General features: G+C 43.3%; 2 protein-coding genes across 3 annotated transcripts in view; one reads left to right on the top strand and one right to left on the bottom strand.

The window, feature by feature from the left end:
- Window positions 1-7,054, top strand: part of BRCA2 (BRCA2 DNA repair associated) — a 40,904-nt gene extending 33,850 nt beyond the window's left edge. Inside the window, exons 19-25 of the mRNA XM_075139800.1 lie at window positions 1,275-1,396; window positions 2,473-2,674; window positions 2,908-3,074; window positions 3,162-3,297; window positions 4,001-4,257; window positions 4,961-5,113; window positions 6,419-7,054. Of these exons, the coding sequence (XP_074995901.1) occupies window positions 1,275-1,396; window positions 2,473-2,674; window positions 2,908-3,074; window positions 3,162-3,297; window positions 4,001-4,257; window positions 4,961-5,113; window positions 6,419-7,054 (1,673 nt within the window). The remainder of the gene's footprint in view (window positions 1-1,274; window positions 1,397-2,472; window positions 2,675-2,907; window positions 3,075-3,161; window positions 3,298-4,000; window positions 4,258-4,960; window positions 5,114-6,418) is intronic.
- N4BP2L1 (NEDD4 binding protein 2 like 1) lies at window positions 7,052-21,300 on the bottom strand. 2 transcript variants are annotated; one of them, XM_075139802.1, is made up of 5 exons: window positions 21,148-21,300; window positions 13,483-13,607; window positions 12,574-12,662; window positions 11,804-11,880; window positions 7,052-9,685 (listed from the first exon to the last, which is right to left on the bottom strand). In XM_075139802.1, exons 1-5 carry the CDS (start codon window positions 21,267-21,269, stop codon window positions 9,457-9,459), a joined length of 642 nt encoding a protein of 213 aa, XP_074995903.1. In that variant the 5' UTR covers window positions 21,270-21,300; the 3' UTR covers window positions 7,052-9,456. The 2 variants fall into 2 exon arrangements, with proteins under 2 accessions (XP_074995903.1, XP_074995902.1); XM_075139801.1 differs by lacking the exon at window positions 7,052-9,685 and adding an exon at window positions 10,159-11,034.
- Window positions 21,301-25,963: the final 4,663 nt, after the last annotated feature.

Here is a 25,963-nt window from a genome sequence, read left to right as displayed (position 1 = left end):
GCCAAGATGACCTCCAGAGGTTCCTTCCAATTTCAACCATTTTCTGATTCTGTAATGGGATGACACTGCACACCTCTGCCAGTGATTTCTAGCAGTAGTTTCAGGTCTGCCATTGCTGTAAGTGCTGCAATTGGCTGCTGATTGCTATAGCTTCATGAAGCTCACTGCTGCACCAGAAATGTGTTTGCTTCCCCTTAGGTTTGACTCAGCTAAACTGGAATGAGGAAGGGTATGAGGATTCCTGCCACACTGATTATGTGCTGCCTTGATACTCTGGTCTGGTTTTTGGGAGGATTTTTTGTTGGTTTTGGTTTGGTGTTGTGTTTTGTTTGGTTGGGTTATTTTTCCCCAAGAACAGATAGGATTCCATCACTAACGGTAGCCTGTGCAGTTCAAATTTCACAGGGTTGTATCTACAACCCACATAGCCTTTCCCTCTCCATAAGTCTTTCTCGTGGTGATCTCGATACCATCTCATGGTAACACTAAGATGTTCTCTGCTTTCTCAGAACCTGGAGTTCCTCACGAATAACAAGGAAAAGGCAAATAAAGCCATACCCTAAAAACAACAACAACAAAAACGCCAAAAGCCAAAGAAAATAAACGCACTACCGAATTCTTAGTTGAAAACAGAGATTGCTTTGTAATTCTTAACTTCACTGATATGAACTTCCAGTCACCTCATTGTGTTGTTTTATGTTTGACTAATAAACTTGTCTATACTGGAGTTTACTACGCTGAAGGAATTCATCAAAATGCTAGCAGCAAAATGACCTACCTAAGAAGAGGGTAATAATTTAATGTAATGAAGTTAACTCCGCTTTTAGCTGGTGTCCTAAGGAGGCTTCATGTGCAGGCCTGTGGTCACCTGTTGTCCCAGATCTTGGTATCTTTGAGACTTTTCTGCTTTTCTGCTCTATGAGAGGAAGTGACAGACATACAGAAAATATGGTCAAGTATCAATGAAGTTTCATGGCAGCCTGTTAAGTCTCCTACCCTCTCCTAAGTGCAAACACTGATACCGGCTTCCCCAAAGTTTGTACAATATTCTAATCTATGTTGTATTTAAATGAACGAGATTTTTTTTCTGCTTGTATTTTTAATATAAATATAATATACACACAGACACATATATATATCAGTTCTTATATAGAAGTGTTTTGTGTTTTCATTCTGGCAAGGCCTAAGTACTACCATGCTTCTTACATAATTATCTTTTCCTTCACTTTTGAAGCGTGTTGCTGTACTCAACATAATGGCTTTTTTTTCCACAGAGAGAAGTAACAGAAGAACACCGAGATCACGCATAGTCACGAGACAGCAAATCCATAATTTGCAAGATGGTGCAGAACTTTATGAAGCAATTCAGAATGCATCTGATCCTGACTATATGGAGGTAACTGTAGATCCTTCTGGGCTACTTTTGAAATGTTTGTGGAATAATTTACGATTTAGTAGCTCCTGCTAAAAACAACCGTTAAATTACAATTTATTTTTGCCACCTTTTGAGATTTTCTACAGCATGCTTATTGCTAAGTAAATTAAGATTAAAAATTTTGAAAATATTTTCATGAAGGCTTGTTAAAATAGATTAATATCTTGGATTGCAAAACAGAATAAGTTATTTTCTCTTGAAACAAAAATCACACAATTTTGTATGAGATATATATGATATAGCACAATTAAAAGTTAATATTACGTGTAATTTTATTACTTTGTTTTGTCTTGCATATATGAAAGCTAAATGCATCTCGCAAGTCTTGAGTTTCACACACTTACTCTTGCATGCTGTTCACTGAAGTGTTGCTCTCTTCACTCCCTGTTCCAGTTCAATCACAATTTTTAAGTGTTTATGCCTTTATTAATAGGATGCAGGTGATTAGTCCCTGCCAGTTGTTAAAAATTAAATGCATGCCTTGCCTTTTGCAAGTCAGGGTCCTTGACTGTCATACAGCCATACGATCTGTGACTTTATTTGATAAAATGTTATGCATATCTGTCGTGCTACATGTAAAGGCATCTTGAAGGCTTGGTCAGAAAGGTAACACTCCTGATGCATTTTAGTGTAAGTCAGTGTGTAGGCTCAGAGACAGCAACCTGCTGAGAGGTACAACTCCTTTTTTCTTCTTACAGAATTTTTTCCTAATATTTCTTCTTTCTTACGAAACAGGCAAGCATGCCTGTTATATTAAATATTCACCTTAGTTATGCATTCTTAAGCGGGCTTCTCACTAATTATACGTAAGAACAGTGTGTAATGTAGTACTTCGACAACGGAGCACTAGCTGAGTACCGGTCAAGACTGGTGACTCCCACTGTGTTAACATACCTCATTGCAAGTCCTGGTAGTGTATCAGTTGAACAATAAATTGCTTGTAACGGACAAACACTTAAAGAGGCTATGTAAAAATCCTGACGGGATTTTTTTAATTAATAAAAAAAGATACTGAATACATTTTCTCCTGGTTACAGGGATATCTCAGTGAAGACCAATTAAAAGCTTTGAATGCTCACAGGCAGTTGATGAATGATAAAAAGCAAACTCGGATACAAGAAGAATTCAAGAAGGCTTTAGAGTCAGCAGAACAGGAAGAAAATGGTTGTTCCAAAAGAGATGTGTCTACTGTATGGAAATTATGTGTGGTAGACTACAGAAAGCAAGAAAAACATAAAGGTTAGTTCTTGGAAAATTATAAGTGACTTTTATCTAAACATGGTAACTGGCCAACATTGCAGGTACATTTGAAGAGTTTCCCAACAGTATTCTAGCTTGCATGTTAGTATTTCCAGTTTTATTTGATTTTTGGTTTAGGGCTTTTGGGTGGGAGGGAGTGTTGTGGATTTATATAGTTCAAAAGCCTTCAAATTAGTATTGGACAGTTAATGTATCTTACTCTGATATGTTAGGAGTGATACTGAGTATCTGGCGTCCACTGCTAGACGTTTGTTCGCTGTTAAAGGAAGGGAGTCGGTACAGAATCTACCAGCTGTCAACATCACAATCCAAAGGAAGATCAGACTCAACTAACATACAATTAACAGCAACAAAGAAAACTCAGTATCTACAACTATCAGTAAGTGCTTTAACTGCATAAAGATGTACCATTAAAACATATCACAGTCTGTATAAGTAAAAACTTAAAAATTTTGTGTTTCTTCAGGTATCACAGGAGATGCTGGTACAGATTTTCTTTCCAAGGAAAGCTCTAAAATTCACCAGTTTGTTGGATCCTTCTTTTCAGCCACCATGTGCTGAAGTTGATTTAGTTGGAGTTGTAGTTTCTGTTAGCAGAACAGGTATGTTGTGGACCACATTCAGTGAATAAGCACTAACATCCTCCCATTGAATAAGCACTAACTTTTTTTATTTCAAAAGTCAAAATGACCTTACTGTTGTACCTGCATCTCAGGCGTGTGAAAACATGCTAATATAACCCATCACCGTGATATGCTGGCAGATAATTCTGTTTTCCTAAAGAAAAACTTGTCTTCGCTTATTAGCTCAGGAAGAATTTAGTAAGGGAGGATCTAAGCTCAAGAGAAACTTTTCTGTAGTTGTTTCTATAAATGGTGGATGTAAGTTCTCACTTACATCTGATGTTAGATCTGTGTTCAGTATCTGCAGAAGTAGCATCATGCATGTATGTGAGCTCCCTCTTTTGTGGAAAGCTCATTCTCATGGAATGAGTAGAACCCAGGCACTGGAGCTCATGGGTAGGGACAGGTGGATAATCTGCTGAATAAAAAGGAAAAGCACCATAGAAGTGTTATTTTTTAAGCACTGGAACACAGACTTTCACTTGTTTTCTGTAATCAGTAGGGAAATAGTGCAGAATATGAATGAAGCATCAAACATCTGTTACCATGCAGATAGGCTGCCATGTTATATTTATCAATTCTCTTTCAAGATGTGTGTGACTTTTTTTATAGATACAAATTGCTGTAATCAACCTTTACTTAAAGGTTTAAGGTTTAATTCAGACTTTTTTCTTGCTTTTAGGTTTCACTACTATGGTGTACTTATCTGATGAAAGCTATAATTTGGTGGCGGTAAAGATCTGGACAGATCTTAGACACTTTGCTATTGAAGATATAGTTGTCCGCTGTTCGTTCATTTCTGCCAGCAACCTTCAGTGGCAATCTGAATTCAGATCAGAAATTCCTATGCTGTTGGCTGGAGATCTTTCTGTATTCTCAGCCAGTCCAAAGGAGAACTATCTTCAAGAGAAGGTTAATGAACTGAGAAGTACGATAGAGGTAAATCTGTAGATTTTTAGTTTAATGATTAATTTTAGTTACTGCTTTTTTACATTCTTCACCAAAAAGTCCGTTAGTACTAACGAATCTTTAAAACAAGTAATGCACATAATGTTGAATTTAAGGGGATTTTCTGGGAGATGGAGTAAGGTGTTAATGCACTTTTACTGGAGGACTCTCCATATCACCTCTGGAATGTCTTTTGGTTTTGTTTTTTTTTTAAATTCAGTTCAACCAACACTGTCTTTAGGATGTGCCACAGAATCTTCTCTGGCTAGCAAAAATTATTGTACCTATCAACAGGAAATGTCTTATGGACAGTTTGGCTCTAGCCTTTTAAAAGTTGAAATTTACTGTCTTGCTCAGTTGAACATATTCAGTATTGGATTGTTGATTTCATTTATTTATTATTTCAATTTTCTAGCTGTGCTAAATAGCATGTCTTGGTCCTGCATTCTCACTTCTTACTGAAACATAAGTTTAAATACAAAAGGATTTTTTTCTTGTTAACAATAAAAGGAAGGTATGATATTTCCCTCCACGGAAAGTGCAGCGGTCTTCTAAGTTGTTGGTTTGATATAAAATAAACTTCTAGTGGGATTATGATGAGAAAACAAAGTCCTAACACTTTGTTTGTGAGCGTATAGTACTTAAACAATTTGAAAAACAACTGTTCTGCGTTGTAATCTGTTCTCCTTTATAGAACGTGGCCTCCTTTTGCTCTGATGCAGAAAGTAAATTGATGAATTTGCTACAAAGAAATCTCTCGCTTCCACCCAGTTTAACTAAAAGATGTGGCTTGGAATGCCTCTCTCCTTCCTCCAACTCAGGTCTTTATGCAGAGGATAAAAGTTTGGTAAGCTTCTGGTAATTAATATTGTGTTTATACTGACAGTACATACAGTAAGGATATTAGCATGTTTTATACTGATAGCTGTGGTGAACGGTCTCAGTCCACTCCATAGGTTCTCTTCAGGGCACTGCAAGCTGATTAGAAGCTTTCTCTGTGTGTGGGTTTAGGATTATTCCCCAGGAGGAACTGTGAGACTATTCTTCCTCCAAGCAGTACATGAAAACCTCCCCTTGTGGCCTGTGTTTTCACAGCATACTTTAAATATTCTGAATTTTATATGAGTAAAATGAATCATCCTTTCCCTATAGATGATTTATTGCTTCCTTGGTCCTATTGTGAAAATTACCTGACATGGATGTCACTGGAAGGAAAAGTCTTGATCTGTAAATTTTTCTTTCGCAGCATTCTGCAGTTCCTACCCTTGCTTAGAGATTTACCTCCTGGTCTTTGTTTCCTAGATAGTGTTCACTATTTCCAGAGTTTAAAAGGGAAGAGGTATCACCCAGTAAATGTTTACATTTTATAGCAGTCTTGACAAAAATTGAGTTAAATAGTAGTGAAGTTTCGCATGAAGGCTGCTGGTGGCAAGTTGTTCCTGTTGTGGAGTACTGAGCGCAGTCAGAACAAAAATTTTTCGTGCCACAACTTGCGAGGGAGGTGGAAACACCCTGATGTGAGATCAGTTCCTGGGAACTAAATTTAAGCTTTTAAGGCATCCTTTTCCATTTCAGAGAGAGTGCTAATATTGAATTCTGCAGGTTTAGTTTATATCTGTTTATTAAATATATTAACCAAGTTAAAACAAGTGAGACACTAAAGGTATTCTCAAGTTAAGCATGTGTGTGGATGATTTGCTGTGTAATGTCTATCTTGTGTGTATTGTTATCTTCAATTTTTTTGGTCTATATTCTATCCCTTTTGTCTTCAAATTTTTTTCCTTATTTTTCCCTATTTAATAACATTTGAGGAGATATCCAATGCAGTAGAAGACTTAACTCCTTTTTATGAGTGCTTTAATTTCTTACCATGTGGCACAGAAAAATTCCCATACATTTAGCTTAGATCTCAGAAAGAGAATGTAAACGTGCTGTCTTAATGTACATGTAAACAGTGATTTATCAGGCATCGATACTTGAAAGGATAATATTAGCCACCATCGGGAGATATGAAATTAAAGTTCAATTGGACATGAATGATGACATAGCTTTTTTGCATCAGGTTTTTTTCCCCCTGTTTTGTGGAAGTAATTGAGGAAGCTAATGAAACAGGACATTCTATTCAACGTAAAACTTATCTCTTCTTAACTAGATCTCTTCTAAAATTGAAATAAAGCATCCAAGCCCTTTGTCAGCTAGCACACCGAATATGAAAGTTGTCGCACAAGGGTCAGCAAAAACACCTTCATCTGCTATTAATGAAGACCATCCCAAAAACAGCAAAAAGAGAAAAGCGATGGACTTCCTCAGTTGCATACCTGCCCCCCCACCACTGACACCAATCTGTTCAATCATTTCTCCATCTTTAAAAAAAGCATTTCAGCCTCCACGAAGTTTGGGTTTACAACGTAGCAAGTCATCAAAAGAAACAAATCAGAATATTGATCATGTCACCCCCTGTAGAAAATTGAGAGAAACTTTCCATCTTCCTGAGAATGACCTGGTTGCTGATGAAGAACTTGCCATGATTAATACACAAGCACTCATGAATAATTTACAGGAAGAAAAGAAGATTGATGATGTAAATGAAAACAGCAGTACAATAGCTACTAATTTATCAGATGATCTTTCACCCAAAAATAGTTCCAGGTCTACTGGGGAAGCAAATAACTCATTAAAAAGCAGTTCTGAAGTAGCTGACGCTCTTCAGAAAGACACAAAGGAACCTGAGGACTTGTTACCAGCCCGCAGAATGCTACAAAGACAAAAACCCCGAAAATGCTACTAAATGCACATGTACAGTATTGTATATATTTCAAATTCAAATGCTTTTTACACTTTGTACATTAACTCCTGATTGTATTTAATAAAGCTCTATTACAAAAACAAAGACTCATGAAATGACATTTCATCTGCAAAATAATTTGGAGTTGAGTCGGATCATACATTTCTCACACAAACATGTATCATACAATAGCATCAGTGTGGCTGAAGGTTTGATGACATTTTATAAGCCATTGCTTTGATTCTAATGTATTCTTAAATTACAGCAGGATCTTTGTTTCAGTCTAAAGCAATCAGTTTTGTTACCCTCTGTAGTATTAGAATAGTTGTTTGGCTGTCAGAAGTAGCACAGGGCAAAATAAACAATTCTCAAAGTTTATTGTTACCAAATATAACATTTTAATTCTGAAATATTGCTCTGTAATTCTGCCATAGTTCTTGCACTCTTCCCCTCAGACTCTTCATATAGTGCTAAGAGTTTTAGAGAACAGCTATGATTATTTGATTCATAGCAAAATGCCATAGAAAGGTATTAATGACAGATCCTTGGTCAGTGTTTCTGAGCTACTCCTTCTTAAAGAAGCACTTGAGGCCACAGCATCGTGAAAGATAATCAGATCTTTCTTTGATTTCATCACGAGATCTTTCTGCTGGGAGTGAGTTAGTACTTGGATTCATTACTTTGTTCTCATTAATTTCAACAGGTGAAGCTTCTCAGAATTGGAGTTTCTCCGTTGGAGAAACAGTCCTGCTAGACCAGCTGCCAACTCCATGTTGTAGTTCATTTCTTGTCAGCCTGCCCCTTGCCCTGCTGCTTCCCACCAGGCATGGACCAAAGGAGGGAGGACGTTTCAGAACGGAGACCACCAGCTTCCCACTCGGCACCCTTTCAGGGGTCCTGTGCCATTCACTTGGCGCAAGTGCTGAGCTGGGAGTGGCTCCTGTCACCAAGCTGGACATTGTAGCAGGACTGGAGAACTGTACTGGGCTGACACAAGCTTGCTGAGAGTTCTGTAAACGTTTGTGCAATGCTGCAGAGCCGGGTTCCCTAGGCCCTCTAGTTCACAATTATTTGCAATGATGATGCTGCTTCTTTAAATGCAGCTTGAGTAGAAAATGCAATTCATCTCATACATCTATTGTGTCCTGAAGAGAGCTTGGCTTTTGCCCACAAACAGCATATTTCTTTATACCTCTTATACTTCTCTGTCTGCTAAATTGCTAGATGAATAGCAGCTGTACCCGTATTTCTTAATGTCCAATGTGAGCTGTCTTCATTTCCTACTGCGAAATAACTCACTACTGCCCTGTCTTATAAGCACTGCCTAATAATTCACACCTACTTAAAAAAAATTGCCATCACAAATGCGGAGTTTTAAAAATGTTTGATGAGGCTTCTTGATAAGAACATAACCAGCAGAATTTAGCAATATGGATAAAACTACTGCAGGATAGCTTCTTTTCTCACTCATCCATCGGTCAGTGGCTTCTTGGCACTTAGTGGTGGAAGGAGGTGATTTCTCCCCTTACAAGGACATTTTTTTTCTCCCTTCTTAAGTCATTAGTTTGTACTTCTGAGTTGGTTTGGGTATTGGGTAGCCTTGTGCTTCAGCCATTCAGAGCGGCTCCTGGAGCCCCGTTCCTACTTCAAAGTTAACAAGCACTAGCCGAACACTAATGGTTCCTTTTAGGAGCCACCGTCCATGGACTTGTCTCAGGATCAGCTGAATTCCTATGACTTGGCACGATAAAGGGCTCAGTTTGGTGTGTTGAAGTGTTTCACCTCCAGGCTGGAGAAGCTATCTGGCTGTGACAGAGCTAAGAGCAGCATGAATCCAGACAGCAGAGGTGTAGATAGGGAACAGCATCAAATCTTGCTACAATCTGTTAGAGCTACCTCTTCCACCATTCCCTTTGCCCCTCTTCAAGCTAGCAGTAATGCTCTAGGCAAGATGGAGTGGGAAGATACAAGAGGTTATACAGCCAGATATGAAGTATTAAAAAGGCAAGAAATTACAATTGCGTGGAGAAGGAATTGGCCACATGGCCTGTAAGAAAGAATGAATTTAGGAATATTTATTGTTATCTGCTAGTGACAGAGTGCGATGCAGAAAAAAAAAACAAAAAGCATCGGGCACAGCCAGTAAACTTCACCATAAGCTTGAATGGATTTTCGTGGAGGAAGAGGGATGAGAGGGGGTACAGTTTGTACTGAGGATAGTGCTCTTAGATCAGTCACGTAGCGCTGCGAGATCATAATCCAGTGACATTTAAAGACTTGTAAGAAATAAAAGTAATTTAGAAATGTAGTAGAAAAATCCAAGAATAAAAAACAGTTTAGAAAAAAATTTAAAACTAGAGACTTTTATACCCTGATGATTAAAATACAGTGAGGAATCCACCTCTTCAGTTAAATGGCATGTTGTTCGTACGTGCCACGTGAGGTCTTCTGTTTGAGAAGGCTGGAGGGGGGTTGGAATGGGCGCCCATGCTGTAAGCTGCGTTTCGTCCACTGGAGCTTCTCTCATCTCTGCTTGGTTTTTCAGACTGAAGAACACTGTGGAAGGTAACATTGTGCTCGTATTGTTCTTTCATCCGTTGTATCTTTTGTCGAGGGACATGATGAATATTTCTTCTGTAGAGTCAACATCAACAGAAAATACAAGTATTTAGCTGCCCATGTATTAGAGGTTACCTTAAGCTTGCTAAGGTTCCTGATATGTTCAGAATAACGGTTCATATCCCTGCTGATCTATTTCTAGCCCTTTTTTGCCAAATTGTTCTTCACTTCCACCTACTTAAAAATATTTTTGTGACTGCTGAAAAATGGAACGCAAATATTTTTGTGGGCAGCCAGGACATAAGAAGTAAGTTAGACAAATGCTTTGAAATGTAGGTCAGGTAAGAAAGAGCTATGTAGAAGACCTGTGTATTATTTTATATGGGTTTTAGTGCTAATGGCTTGTTAGCCTCAGGGTGAGCTTTTATAAATCTGGAGAAATGCAGACAAGGGCTGTAGAGAGCCCAGACGCTGACTCATAATCAGCAAGTATAGAGGTCAAAAACCTGTTGTTGGTTTGTCTCAGTGCAAGTGGGGAAAAATCAGACCTGATGTGGTTCACGTCCAGGGCAGATTTGTCAATGACAACGAGTCGGAGAGGGAGGAGAACAGGATGCTCAAACACGCAGGGCTTTCTGGATAGACCAGAAACGGCTGCAGTCTCTCGACACATTAGTGGGAATTGTTTTTTCGAAAGACCACCAGGGATTTCTGCTTGTCTGTGAGTCTGAGTATCTTTGGTTTTGCCGTTTAGCTCTATTAGGCACAATTCATCATCTAGAATCTAAGTTTGTCCCGCATCCAAATTTTCAAAGCCTTGTGGTGTGCAAATCCTGCATCGCTCAACATGTTTTTTCCCTGCTGGAATTAAGGTGACAGTAACGCAGCAGGTTGCCAGCTGCAGCATCCCACTTGTGAAGCAGGCACGAGGTCCTCCAGCAGCCAGTGCCCTACGCAGGTGTGCAGCCTGCGCCTGGGACCAGCAACCGGCACAAACCCTATTGCCAGTAAAGACACAACCAGGCTGGAAGCAGCCTTCAGCTGTCCCTGAACCACTTGCCAAAGAGCTGCTCCAAACTGAGCGTATTTGAATTAGCTTTACAGTGCTACTGTAAAAAGCCAACTTGTTTCAAATGATTAATAAAACAAAATACAAGTTACTGAGTAGCTCGGCCTGTAATGAATAAGTACGAGTAAAATGTGCCTCTGCAGTGATGCCCTGCAAATGGCTCCCAGCTGGCGCTGGTGAAGCAAGAGCTGACACTTGCAGCTGACTGCTAAGGCTGTTGGTGTCCTCGCCTGCCTTCAGCCCCAAACCATCGGCTGCCACCTGCCAGGTCCTGCCGCACCCTGGAGCCGTGGCCCGCTGCCGTTTGTCTCTGTCGCACACAAAAAGGAGCAGGGCTGATTTTTGACTAGAGTTCCTAGCTGGTACAAAACAAATAAATCAGTCGGAATGAAGTACCCACGCCCTGTTTTCTTGCAATAACAAGTAAGTAAGCACGTGTTAGCTTCTGGATCTAGTAGATGGGAGTGCACGTGCCACTGTAACATAGTTTACAGCTGGTTGGTTAAAGGGTAGAAAATTAGCCTGCATGGAGTCTTTTTAGTGATATAACCATTAACCCTGCATCCACCAGCCAAACTGACAGAGCCACGTTTGGCTGCCTCTATATCCTACCACATTATGCAGAGTTGATACATTCATTGTATCCCTTTTGTGTGTGCATGTTAAGATCTTCAGAAAGATCCTCTAGAAGCCCATTTCTTGACCACACTTACTGTAGCATCCCACCATTGCAAGACTATCTGTATGGTTAGCTTTTTTAAGAACAGATCTCTGAATGTTGTCTGTGGTGCTTAGACACGTTTTGTGCCCCAATAGAGAGAGTGCTGCTCAAAATACGGAATGAAAATCAGGGTTCCTGCCCCAAGAAGCTTGCAGTATAAATACACACTTCGGCCAGAGGGTTGCTTTTTCTACTGCCTGACTCACTTCAGCACTGTCAGGCTCTTTCAGGCTGAAGTCACTGCAGACCAGGTACTGAGTAACAGAAACTTTCCACGACAATCCTTCCGTTGTCATTTACTGGGTTACCTTTTAGGGTATATGAAGAGGAAGAGTGCTGACCTTTCTCAGAGCACATCAAAAACTGAGAAGCTGTCTGCTATATCAAAGAGAAGAAGATGTACCTCGTCAGCTCTTGAACATTGAACTTCCAGGGTGTATCTGGTTCTTGGAATATAACTTCATATCTATTTTCACGTGCCTGAAGAAGTACACAGAAGTTTTAGACGTATGGCTCCCGAGCTCGAGTAGCCAATCTGCCAGACCCCCTGAGATTTTATCTGGTTAAGAGCCGTATCATATGTTCCAGGAGCCAGAAAGAGGAAGATAACCATGGCTCCCATCAAGGTGCTGGTCTGAGTGCCAGCTAGTTCATTTCCTTCCACATCACAGGATTTGGGTCTCCCAGCAAAACTTGCCTCAGCATTGCCCCCAGTCCCCGTCCCCCACGGCAACGGCATCCTGGGACTTGAACTCTCTGGACATCACAGGTGGCTCAAGAGCCACAAGTTGGCCCTGCCAGTCTAGAGCTTCCATAGCGTGAGGTCAACATCTATCAGTCATGCAATTTCCAGCCACTGGAACTGTTTGATTCATGTCACTACTGGGGAAGGGGCTGACATCCTGATCATCGAGAAGTTACAGGGCAAGTTCAAAGATACTTAATCTTTTCAAGTAATTTTGCCTTCACTGAGGTATATAGCTGACTAGGTAAAACAACTGCACTGGCACCTCTGCCCCTACTTTGTCACAATATCAATCCTTAACTATAATTAGAGAACTAAGGGAAAATGGAAGTAATTCTTTTTAGCCATGTTAAGAACCGTTTCAGTCAGATCACCTCTTAAATGTCATACCTGAGCATATAAAAGCAATAGATCAGAGCTTTCCCTACCATCATCACATACGGCTTCATTTCCCAAGCATGGATGTTGGTATTATCAATAATAACCGGGCTTTTCCCATTCTTCATTGCCTTGTGTGCTGTAATGTAACACATGAAGTAAAGCTAACGTATTAAATAACAGACCGAGCCAGGTCTTACCAGCCCCAAAGCGTCCTTTCTTTGCCCACTGCTAGCACGCTCGGTTCCCCGCTGGGCTTGGGTTTGTAGCCACCACCCAAACGTGGGCAGAGGTGAGTGCCCAGCAGGTGCTGTCCTGGAGGAGGTGATGCAGCGGCTGGCTGTGCTCAGTAGTAAGAGCTGAACCTCTCGAGGAGCATACTTAGCAGTAAATACTAGGTATTTACAACAGCTAAGTATGACTGTTATTTGCAGAAGATGTCTGTTGTATCATCTCAAAGTGTTTTCCATTGCTCAAAATTAGTTCAGAGCACAGCCACAAAAGCACATCACATTTTTCTTTCTGAAGTAGAGACCTGGATTGTTTCATTCTCAAACTTATAATTAGGTTTGCAAGTTTTCCTCCTGGCTATCACTAATGCCCCCCGTAACATCCCCCTTCCAACTCAGGACAGACATCTAAGAAGTCGCCGTCTGGGGGATGCAGTGCATGGAGCTGTGGTGAGCCGCTGCCGGGCTGGTATTTGCATGCCACCTGCTGTTACCAAGCTTCAGCAGTGCTGCCTCATAGCCACCGGTTTACTTTCTAAAATAACATCTATCAATCACCAACATTTTTTCATTTATAAATTCTTCTCTTGTAAGTCAGAAGAAATAAAATCAGAAGTGGTAAATGTATTCTTTTAACTAGCACCCCATGAACTTCAGCGTATGACACCACTTTGAGATATTTTATTTTGGGGGCTAAGTTTAAAGACAGACTGGATCGATTTCAGTCACCTCTCTTTTGGTTCCATTTGTGTGCATCCTCTAGGAAGTCAGGCTCAAACACGTATACACCATTTTCAATAAAGAAGTCATCAGTACTAAGAATTACAGCACTGGGATAGTCACGTTTCAGTTGTCTGGGGAAAAAAAAAAAGATGAAAGAAGATTAGTATATGCTAATGCATACCTTTAATTAAGAACATTAAATCAAGAGCCATATGAATGCTCTGCAAATATGCACAGTGCTTCATTTTGCAAAATCCCAGCTTAAAGCATCTGAAAGAAATGTAATCAATAGGTGGACAGACAGGAGGAAAGGAATGGAGCTTAAAGGCATGGCCTTGATTTCTTTAATTCAGCAGAGAACTCTACAATGGACTGCCAACATGTCTTTAGTCATATTAATATATTCAGTTTTCTTTCTGAGTTATCTGAGAAGGTATGACTGTAAATACCAAAAAAAAAAACCCAAACCTGCTAATCCAAGGGAAGTTAGTCTCAAAAGACAATTTGATCATGGGAGTTTTGCTAGAGAGATTTTTGAAGATAACTAGGAGGAATGATTTGTCATTTGGTAAAGATGGTCTATGTTATCATCAGGTTGTCTTGTTCTTTTTTTTTTTTGGTTACAAAGCACATAGCACTTTTTTTTTCAATTTGCAAACAAATACCTGAGTGATTAGTCAGTATTTCCTATTATTTGTCACACTTCTATGTTTCTTTCTGCTTTTCACTTGTCCCTGTTTTCCTTAACCCTCCTCTTGTAAAGTTGAGTCATTTTTATTTATTTTCAGCTTTTAAATACATGTTATAAACAAATCTGAATTGCCTAGATTGGCAACCCCAAATGCAACAGATCCATAAAACTGGTTCCCTGCGGTCAGTGGCAATCCCCCTTCTTTTCACACTGATGTGTGTCCCACAGTGATGCTCATTCGGACGCGGGACGCCCATGGGGGCAGGCGCGTGTCCTGCCGTAAGCTGACCGGCTGCTCTCCGACGGTGACCGGCTCTAGGAGGTGGAAGTGCTGCCTTATCTCCTGGCTTAATAGGAAGCATTCCTCTGCCAGTCCTTAGAAAGCAGAACAAAAAATCTTAATGCAAAATTGTGTTCCCATTTGTGTGTAATCCAGACTTATTTGTGTCCACAGACTGAATTGTCTATTTTTTTCAATCAAGGGAGTGTTGGGGGGCAGAGAGTCTCTGCAAGGAGTCAGGGAGAGCCCATAGCATCATCTCACTGTTCTCTGTCTCCCTAAGGCCCAAAATGTCACTGGAAAAGAAAGTAAGGCCAATCCAGAAACCTCGTGGCGCTCAGACATGAATGCTGCTGCCCTGCTATCTCACACCACACATGGTCTCCAGTCCCTAGGACTCATTTCAGCTTCCCTGATAAAATGCTTCTCTGCCAACCCCATAAGCTGCCAAACAACTATTTCTCAATGTCCTATCTAATTGAGCAACAGCAAGGGAAAAGGTGCCTCTAGGTTATCAGCAAAAAACAGACACACAGACAGAAAAGGCTTAATTCTGTCCTCTCTAGCTCTGCCCTAACCATTGACTTACCGATTTTACCCTAATCTGCCTGCAAGCAGCAATTCTTCACTAGGATTGCACGTTGCATTTAGTTGAATAACGGTCTGCTTCTGACTTTGTTCCGCCTCCACTGTTCTATCATCTGCTGATTAATTAATATTAATTTGTGGTACCAACCAGCACGGAGAGCAGAGACTCAGTGCTGACGGGCTGGCCAGGCTGCCGACGGTGCTGGGCTGCAGCCACGAAATTTAGCACCCACATGTCGTTATCCTCTAGCTCCAAAGAGATGTTTTGTTCACATAATTACTGCTGGGCAAACAGATCTAACAAAAGTCATGTGGCAAACTGTTAGCAAACAGTCAAATTACTTTTGCTTTAATTTGGGGCAAAAAATTCTTATCATGAAAAGCATGGGAGCACCTAATGCTTATCTGGTTACTCTTGTGCTGGTAAACTGATATATTCAGTTCTCACCATAAAAAAAAAATTCAGCACCTCACCTTTCCTACTGCTTTACCCATCTGCATGGCAATCTCTTCCCTAAAAAACTGACTCGGCTAAAATATGTCATCCCTTTAACTATTAATATGCACATAAAATCGTACATAAAAGATCTCAAGATTGGTTTTTTCTTTCTCAATGTTTCCTTTAGAAAATGTTCTCCATCAGTGCAAATTTTTAAAATTATTTTCTTAGCATATACCTTACTAAATTTTTAACACATATGTGCAGACTCACATGAGAGCTTTGCTATTAACCCTTTAAGCAATCTAAATAGTATGTGATTCTCTCTAAACCCTGTCTACTATCTGCATATCACTGGTACTTAAAGCAGATAAAACTTGTGCTTTAAAGGAGGAAAAATATGGCACAAAATGTGCTAAGAACTATGAATTACCGTCACATTTGCTGTATTGATAGCAAATAAACTCCTACTAACAGTAACATAAGAAAACATTAAGTGGGAAAAAGAAGATGTTTTACCTTCTGCTTATTTTGCTGGTTTTAACTTTTAGCGTTCTGAAACAACCAAGCTGATGCTAAAGTTTACAATCATTTTCTGTAATCCCCTATTGCCCATAAAGCTGACAAAAATCCTGTTTCTTTTGTTCCTTAGAATTTCAAAGGGCACCCAAATCTTTTTAGTATGTTCCTTGAGAAATAAGCCGCCTACGATCTACAGAGGACCAGAAGCTGGTTTGGAAAGGTTTTACAGAATCACATCAGGCTCCTAATCACTGTACGCAATAAAAATGCCTATATTTTAGCAAAATCTACACCAGCTATGCAAAACAGGAAGACTTGTGACCAGTGTTATTAATAAATAAATTTTGAGCAGCACTGTAAAAAGAAAATTACCCATTGCCATTACATCAGTAAGTGTAAAGCATACTAAGGAGGACAAGAAAAACGAAATCTCTTTGCAAGATCACAGGATACATATGAGCTATGTTTGTGCTTTTAAGAAAAGCCACTGAACTTGAAGCGCTGCACTGTGATAAGCAGCATCTGTCAAAGGTTCAGTATTAATTTGCCTGCTTGGGACATTTAATTGCACAGTGTTACAGCTCTCTATCTTGCAGTAGCTGCAAAATACAGTATGCTCTATATCTTGCTAAAGTTTGCTGCTGTTTTAGAAAATAGAAAGGGTAAGAAAATAAGAAGAGAAAGGGGGATGTTTCCTCTGCTTGCAATAAATCTCCCCAAACTCTTTTTTTCTCCCTTCCCCAAGGCGAAGCAGATTTCCACCCTAGATCTCATTAGTCTGGCTGATAAAAAGATTTCAGATGCTTCTGCTCTTCTTCAAATCTGATGTAACAGCAGAAAACTTCACGTGTCCACTGGCAGGGCCTGGGAACTGATAAAGCCCCCAGAAACGTCAGGCCGGGCAGAGGAGAAGCGTGGCTGCCTGCCCACACCACCCCCGGCAGCCCGGGGAGCAAGGATGCTCCCGAACAACGGGGCGCCTTGGCTGCCATTGGCGCACACTCGTCTGCTGTCTCCCCTGGTCAGGGTTAGGATGGCTGCTGTGATTAAAAAAGGCGAATCTTTCTCTTGAAAATACAGCTGTGTGTCTGTTTGAGCACAGCAGTGTTGTAGCAACTGCCTCAGTGAATAGAGAGGTGGTTTTAGAGTCTTCTACCTTACTCATCTGCAGATCTGTTCCCGTGACTTACACAGTTTTTGAAGTCCCTTTTTTTCTAAAGAGCATCTTCAGTGCTTTCAAACAATCATTTCAGATTTTAGCTGTATATATAGAAAACAAAATAATTATTCAGGATTTCAACTAGCTGGATGCATTAGCGTATTTGGGAGAAGTCTCCATGATCACTAGTAACATCGCTGGAGATGATAGAAAAAATCTGTAACTGTATTTCATAGGCTGTCATGTTTTTCCATCAGAAAATTTGAAAATAAATGAACGTTTGACATTGATCCCGGTAAGCAGATCGGAAGGAACATTTTCAGCACGCAGAAGCTCCCAGAACAGTACGTCAGGCAGATCTCGGAGCCGGTAAATTCTCAAGCTGCTTCCAATGTAACGGAGATCAGAACACGTACGTACTGCCGCCGCATGAACCACTTGCTCTGGTCGCTCCTCCGAACACAACGCACTCCTGCGGCATTTAAAAGCCTTTGGTTTCAGCAGAAAATCGGAACGATGAGATCTGGAGCACACGCCCAGCACTATCAGTTGCCTGCTCTGTTTTAACAGCTTCCAGTGCCCTGAGGACCCTGCCCCGGCGGGAGCCGGCCAGCCGACGGCCGTGCTGGTGGCAGAGCAGGTACCTGCCTTTCCGTCTCACCCGCGGGGGTCGGAGCAGGGGCTGTACCTCGTAGAGCAACAGGCTGCCTGTCATATTTGATAAACACATTCAGGAGACTCACCTGAAGCGGTTTTATACAAAGGTAAATGTTTACAATGCGTTGTGGCCTGGCAGCAGGGGCTGCGGAGCTGAAGTCCATGCGCCCTGTCAGAGCTGCAATTCTGCAGCGGGGTTGGGGTGCCGGCAACAGCGGCAGGGCTGCCCCAGGGCTGGAGGCGCTGGGAGGAACTGGGTAAAAGCGGCAGAGAGAACTGGAGAAGGTACGGATTACGCCAAGCAGCGATGGCTCAGTGCCAACGCATGTTTTCCTTCCTGTTCTGGAAGATTGCTCCCTCTGCGCTTCTTCGTAAGGGCGCACAAGAAGGAACTCATTTCAAGCAATAAATCAACAGCAGTGGCTGAAAAGCCACAGGTTTGGTCATGCCCAGCCTAGTGCTTGAGCAAAACTGCTAGGTAGAGGGTCCCACGTTACGTGAGTTGTGCATCATTGCAATATATCGCAGAAGAGCTGGAAATGCAGCTGCTGTGCAATGAACAGTCTGTTGGGGAAGCGGGTATGAGCTTGTATGTGGCTCGTTTGATTTTTTGAGACATTTTTGGACACTATACCTGCAGCTCAGATAACTGTTTTCTTAGCAGTTGCCCAGGTCTGATCATGACACCTGTAGTGTGCCGTCGGGGGGAATCCATTCAGGAGGAGGGTGTTACAGAGGCCTGGTGGAGGGTGCTGGAGATGCAACACCCAGCCACCCCTCTTCTCCTACGCGCCTCTGCTGGTGGTGACAACGGTCAGAGGAAGAGGGACAGGGTCACCTAAAATATGTGGTTCAGGGAAGCATATTCTCAACAGTGAAGGAATTGGAAAGGTTTGGAGCTTGGTGGTGAGCAGACCAACTCCTCCTTCTGCCTTGACTATTCAATACATCACAGGTGGATCCTTCGCTGTCTTTACCAGAAACCAAAACCAGACCTGAACTGATCCATACCAATGTTGTGCTGCTCTGAGCTGGGGGAGCAACTGGGATGGGGAAATCATTTAAATGAAGATGCCGTAACTAAATCTTACAAAGCTGTGTCCAAGCTGTGCTGCGTGACACTGAAAGGTCAGGGAAACAAGTCATGGATCCGAGGTTGTTCCTAGGATTGTATGATGAACGGAAAAGGGGCCTTTCTGCTGGAGTTATCAGCGAGTTGCCATGTCACCAGTGATAACATTCACAGTTCGTGACACTTCTGAGCACTGTAAAGATGTACAAGTTGTAACAGAAATACTGGCTAATACGAAGAATGAGCGAATGGCGGTGTGTGTGAAGGCACCAGAAGAAACAACAGAGCAAAGGCTAAAACAACAGCCCAATCATTAACAGCCATAAAACTGGGAAAAGTGCTGTTTACACACCCTCAAAGGCCAGCACTTGGCTAAGGCCCAGCACGGATGACTTGCCGCTGGAAGACCTGCGCTCTGAGAGTGGGAGGACGGCCAGCAGGTCACACCAGCCCGCACACACCTTCCTTCTTCCCCCCGTTCCAACACGGGGAGAGGCTGCAGCTGAAAAGACACTCAAAATGGGAAAATGAAAATAACGGGCAAAAAACCCTGCATAAGATTCGTGGAACACCAAGTAAGCAAAATTCGGAGGCAAAAAGATGGCAGCATAAAAACTGCTGGCTGCGAGAAGGCATAGCAGACCTGACCAAAACCCACCCTGTCACCACCAACCGACAGGAACCCAGAAGAGAAAGTGAGGATGGGACAGCTGAAGGTCCCTGTCCTCTCTGGTTTTGGGCAGATCACTTGCGCACATGCATTTTGGTGCCTGCAAGTATTTAGCTGTGATAGTGCAAGTGAATAAAATCTGAGAGAATGAATTTGAATGGGTAAAACGAGCTTACCGAGGATTTTGCAACTAAATACTACTTTCCTCCTCCAGTAGGATCTTGCATTGAGCTTTGCTGCAGTAATTTTCTGCAAACATCACTTTGCTTAGCACATTCCGTTTACCAACACCAAAAGGTACACAACGTGGGAATAAAAAATCTCAGGATTTTCTTGGCACAATCCTTTCATAATCTGGACAGAGTTAATGGAGAGGTACTAAATGCAGTTTTTACAGCCGCTCTTTGACCTGCGTACTGCTGAGTAGCCAAATGCAATGATACAATTAACAGGGGCTAGGAACAGAATGAGTTCCTCAAACATTCATCTCACAAGGGACTAAAGCAATACTTACAACTGATTTTGTAAATCTGTCATTAATAATTAATCTCATGCTTTGACAAAAAAAAATAGGTGAGTCAGTTATTTGCACGGCCCAAATCATTACGTTCTTATTGTACTACGAGAAGACCAAACCTCTCTGAAGGAGAAGGGGCCTGCACTTACACGACCTCTTTAGGGAGAGACATGCGTTTTAGGTGTCAGTAGAAACACAGCATTTGGCCGTTCAGAGATACCAGACCGTGAGATTTTGTGATACCAGACTACAGCTACGCTGCGTCACGCCAATTGCGTCTCCCAGCACTCCCCTCTGAGTTTTTCCACCTATTTTTAATCAGTCTTGGAGCTGTCCGAAAGTGGAACAGTCTCCTCTGCCCATTTTAGACACCCCTTAAGGCTCTGACTAGGCGTGCAGGATGTCATGAAAACAGAAGTCGGAGCTGCCAATTTTCACAGTCAGAGAGAGGAAGTGCTCTACCCGTGTTTGTGATTAACCACAAAAAAAAGCACCAGTCTGGTGCTTTTTAGAGAAGAAACAGCAACAACAACCACAACTACCTCGGCTTGGGTGATTAGTCCATCTTACTAGAAACACCCCTTTTGGTACTGCTCGCTCAGAACAACAACATACAGTCCTACAGGCAGTACATCCGTAAAGCTGTTACAGGTAGCCGGAGCAACAAAGCTTTGAGCTGTTTCTGAAGCCAGCGGAGGTTTCGAAACCTGGAAACCTGCGAGGTTCCTGCCAGGCTCCCACTTCCCTCCCGAGCCAGAAAACCAGCTCCGAACTGCTGCCGCAGCTTTCTGCTAGCGATCTGCAGCAAGCGTGTCCCGCTCCCTGCCCCGCAGCGGCAGCCGGCTGGGCAGCGGGCTCCCCGCACCACCCGCCCGCCTTCACTCCCCGCACCGCACCGCAGCGGCTGGGCCCCGCCGCACCGCCTCCGCTCCCGGCACACCGACCCCCGCACACCTGCCCCACACCGGGCTGGGGGAGCCCAGCCGCGGCCGCGGGGGGCGGCCGGAGCCGAAGGAGGAGAGACCCGCCGCCGCCGCCGCCACGAACGGCAAAGGGCTCCGGAGCCGCCGCCTCACCTGGCCAGGGTGCTCTTCCCGGCGCCCGGCAGCCCCCGCAGCAGCACCAGCCTCCTGCCGAAGCGGCCCCGCGGGGGCTGCAGGCTGAGCCCCCCCAGGGCGCGGAGCAGCTGCTCCTCCATGCCCCCGGCGGCCGCGGGGCCGGGCGGGGCGGGGCGGCCCCGGGAGGGAGCGGGGGCGGCCGCAGCCGGGCCCGGCCCGCAGCGGCGGGGTGGGGGGTGGGGGGCCGGGGCAGCCGCTGTGGAGCCCGGCACCGGCGGGACCCGGGGTTGCCTCCCGCGCCCCCGCTGCGGCTTGCGGGGTGGGCGGGCGACAACTGGCGTCCCGCGATGGAGGGTGGGTTCGGGATCCTGTGTGTCCGAGGCGGTGAAAGTGAAAGCTGCCTTGAAGAGAAACAGAGGGAAGAAAGGACATCTGCGGCTCGTACAGCAAAGCCGTTCAGTTACGGCACCAGCTTGCTACCCGGAACATTAGCCCAGGATATCATCTTTAATTATTTAAAATCAAGATTAATCTCCCAATTCTCAAAGATAGGAGAACACAAGCCACTGCTGAAAATACTCAGCCCCACGTGCTGCCCAGATGTACCGTGAACTACAGGGCATCCCCAGAAAGGGAATTGTCAAATCTTCAGGGGAGTGGAGCTACCTACAGTACCCCAGATACGGACTGAGCTTTTTTTTTTTAATTCTTTTTTAGTCTTTTTTCCTTTTTGACAGTGATGGAGCTATTAGAGTCAACTCCCCCTCAAAAAACAAAACAAAACAAAACAAAACTGCACAGCAGACAGGGATTCCAAGCAGATGTAGCTAAATAACTGCCCTGCACGAATGCCCCTGTGCATCACACTCACTACATCAACTTTACATTTTTCAAACGTATTATCACATGAGAAATTATAGGAAGTTTAACAAGATTTATTTCTCCTGCAGAAAACCTGACCTGCTTCAACTTGATCACCACAGAAGCCAAAGAAAGAAATTAAACCAAAAACAGTTGGTGTGGTATCCCACTCTCCCTCTCAGAGCCGTACACAGTATCAGCCCCAGCCTGGTTAGAAGCCAGTCTCGGGTATGCCACAGGGACACACTGCCATTGAACCACACCACGGAAGCTTTAGGTTCAAGAGTTTGTAAACAGTGCTAAAGAGAGTGCTCACATGCCGTGAGAAAGCTTAGCTCCCTGGGACGTGGGACACCAACACTAGATGAATCAATTGGGGAAAAAAGTGGCACAAAACAAAATACATAAACTTTGAAATTCAAAGATACCTTTTTTTTTTTTAAAGTAAACTTAAACTGGCAACACCCTACTAAAAGATGAAACACCTTTTGTCCATACAAGAATACTGTGAGATTTTGAACACTTTTTATTTTAAGCATTCTGGAAGGTCAGTATTCAGTAAGAGAAAATATAGGCATTCAGATTTCTTTCTCCACAAATGGAAGTAGGAAGAAAATATTAACCCTTGAGTGGCATTTTCTTGAAATCAAACTAACTTTTCTGTTGCCACTGGTACCTCAGGTAAGTCTGAAGCTGCAGCTATGGCCAGCTTGAATTACCTTCCTCCTCCCTGTTATATTTTGTATAATGTTCTGCAGGCAGAAGAGCAGCACATTTCCAACCAAGGAAAGGAAAAAGGCACACATGTTCGTGAGAAATGCATGAAAAAAGTGCAGCCAGTAAATTTTGCCAATGGTACAACATTAATTTAGAAATACATACATCTTTAACTGCTTACACATATATGCAGTATTTGTTTGAGTGGAGAGTGGGGACACACCAGCAATTTAGAGCACGGTGGAGCTTCAGCGTGACTGCAGTCAGGCACCGGCTCTTCAGCTGATGCACACCGAAAAGGGTGCAGGGAAAGATGAGAAAGAGGAGATGAATGAATAAATAGATAAATATTCTGGATCTGGAAGCTGCGGAAGTGGGAAGTATTGCTTCTGACAAGTACACACAACCTAAGCTTCCTTCCTTCTCCTCGTTTATCTTTTCTCACCCTTTTCACCATAGCGAGGTGATAGTTGTCTTTTCTGTCACTCCCTCTCGCTACGAAGAAATTTCCAGCTTTATGTGTGACAGTTTATCTCATAATTGACAAAGGTTGCTCTTTCTGATTAATTTTCTCCTTAATTATTAAATTAATTAGGTGTCTTTTGATTTGTCCTTTCGTCTCCCCCCATATTCTATTGCCTGTCTCACCTTTGTTACTTGCTATTTCAGCAAGCACTCCTGATTTTCCTCATAAATAGCGATCTTTCATGATCCTTCTGCCCCCAACAGCCCCTTCTCTTTCTGGTCCATCACACCACACCTCCCGCTTTCTGCTTTCCTCCTCCCGTTTGTGGTTACACTCATGTCCTTCAGCCACCGTGGCATCATGAACTGGGCCCACCCACAGCTTGCCATCCCAGGCATCACAAGCACCACTTTAATGAGAGATGCACAGAACAGGTCACATTTTATGGACCACAGCAATGCATCAGGGTAGTTTTGTGCTTCTCCAGAAAAGCGACAGAGAGCTGGTGGAGAAGCCTTGCCCTGTTTACAACCTCCACAGACAAAAGAACGTAGATGAATCCAATCACGCCTTGGGGAAAAAAAAGACATGAAACTGCGTTTTAGAAACATGGGATGAAATTCATCACCTATGTAATTTAGCTCACGCTACATATGTAAGTATTTCCCACTTTTCTGATAGAATCATAGAATCATTAAGGTTAGAAAAGACCTCTAAGATCACCATGTCCAACCGTCAACCCAACACCACCATGCCCACTACACCATGTCCCTAAGGGCCTCATCTACACGTCTTTTAAATACTTCCAGGGATGGTGACTCCACCACTTCCCTGGGCAGCCTGTTCCAAGGCCTGACCACTCTGTCGGTAAAGAAATTTCTCCTAATGTCCAATCTAAACCTTCCCTGGCGCAACTTGAGGCCATTTCCTCTCGTCCTATCGCTGGTTACTTGGCAGAAGAGACCAACCCCCACCTCGCTACAACCTCCTTTCAGGTAGTTGTAGAGCGCGATGAGGTCTCCCCTCAGCCTCCTCTTCTCCAGGCTAAACAACCCCAGCTCCCTCAGCCGCTCCTCAGAAGACTTGTGCTCCAGACCCTTCACCAGCTTCATTGCCCTCCTCTGGACACGCTCCAGCACCTCAATGTCCTTCTTGTAGTGAGGGGCCCAAAACTGAACACAGTATTCGAGGTGCGGCCTCACCAGTGCCGAGTACAGGGGCACGATCACCTCCCTACTCCTGCTGGCCACACTATTTCTGATACAGGCCAGGATGCCATTGGCCTTCTTGGCCACCTGGGCACACTGCCGGCTCATGTTCAGCCGGCTGTCGACCAGCACCCCCAGGTCCTTTTCCTCTGGGCAGCTTTCCAGCCACTCTTCCCCAAGCCTGTAGCGTTGCCTGGGGTTGTTGTGGCCAAAGTGCAGGACCCGGCACTTGGCCTTGTTGAACCTCATACAGTTGGCCTCAGCCCATCGATCCAGCCTGTCCAGGTCCCTCTGCAGAGCCTTCCTACCCTCCAGCAGATCAACACTCCCGCCCAGCTTGGTGTCATCTGCAAACTTACTGAGGGAGCACTCGATCCCCTCGTCCAGGTCGTTGATAAAGATATTGAACAGGACCGGCCCCAGTACTGAGCCCTGGGGAACACCGCTCGTGACCGGCCGCCAACTGGATTTAACTCCGTTCACCACAACTCTCTGGGCTCGGCCGTCCAGCCAGTTTTTTACCCAGCGAAGAGTGCACCTGTCTAGGCCGTGAGCCGCCAGCTTCTCTAGGAGAATGCTGTGGGAGACAGTGTCAAAGGCTTTACTGAAGTCCAGGTAGACCACATCCACAGCCTTTCCCTCATCCACGAGGCGGGTCACCTGGTCATAGAAGGAGATCAGGTTGGTTGATACCTCTGTGGGCCTTACACAGACATTTATATGAGCAAAATTTTAGGTTTTTACTGTCAAGGTTTTATTAATTTCTGCTGCTCATCTCCTCCAGGAAATCAACACTCCATGCGTGTTACTGGGATAATTTCCTCAGTAATGGAGTTGTTACCGGTAAGGTTACTGTTCTAGTTGAGGAATAAACATTATGATTAATTTTGAAGGAAAACTCCAATATTAAAAAAAAAAAAAAAAAAAAGAAACAACTGCTCTTCGCTTAAATTTCTCCTCACATCGTAAGAATTTTAAGTAAAAAATGGAAGAAGGAATACCACTAACAGAAACATCAAAACACTGATTAGCCAATGTTAGTTACAGGTCTTATCAGTCTACCACAAACCATACGCATCTTTCCTCCAGTGTGTTTGAATCAGGTCTGTAGTGAAATTTTCTCCTTATTTCTATAGTCCCCAATGAGTCTAGTCAGAGGGAAGCATTAAGCCTGGTTTCAGGAGAAAACAAGGTAAGTTGTGCATCTCTGGATGAAAGAATAGGAGCGACTGATGAAGACTTATTCCACTGGACATTGTAAAGAGATTGGGATGTAACTATGAGTGACAGGATGAGAGGTAACAGCAGGCAGAAGTAGGGTAAGACACCTAATAAACAACAGAAAAACAGGCACCTTTCCCTGCAGGTAGGCATCGCTACCCGTTCACGTGGCAACATCTGGCACCCTGAAGCAAGTGAATTAAATACCAGAGCCTGAAGCTCACACCTCATGCTGACAGACACCTCCTTTCTGCTTACTGGTCTCCGCATTCAATCTCTTTGTACCACACTCGAGGATGTACTGAGAAGGTATAAATCCCAGATGGCTTCAGAAAGTGACCTTTTGCCACACGCAACAAAG

Source organism: Calonectris borealis, chromosome 1, assembly GCF_964195595.1.
Source record: "Calonectris borealis chromosome 1, bCalBor7.hap1.2, whole genome shotgun sequence".
Lineage (NCBI taxonomy): Eukaryota > Metazoa > Chordata > Aves > Procellariiformes > Procellariidae > Calonectris > Calonectris borealis.
Note: the sequence above shows the minus strand (reverse complement) of the source record. Positions and strands in the feature narration are given on the sequence as shown.

What these genes read in the sequence shown, in the direction of transcription:
- N4BP2L1 (XM_075139801.1), bottom strand. Translation starts at nt 21,269, where the DNA reads ATGGAGGAGCAGCTGCTCCGCGCCCTGGGGGGGCTCAGCCTGCAGCCC. An exon ending in CAAATGGAACCAAAAGAGAG is followed by an intron (nt 12,663 to 13,482) that starts GTGACTGAAATC and finishes GTTACATTACAG; the next exon opens with CACACAAGGCAATGAAGAAT. An exon ending in TGAAGCCGTATGTGATGATG is followed by an intron (nt 11,881 to 12,573) that starts GTAGGGAAAGCT and finishes GTACTTCTTCAG; the next exon opens with GCACGTGAAAATAGATATGA.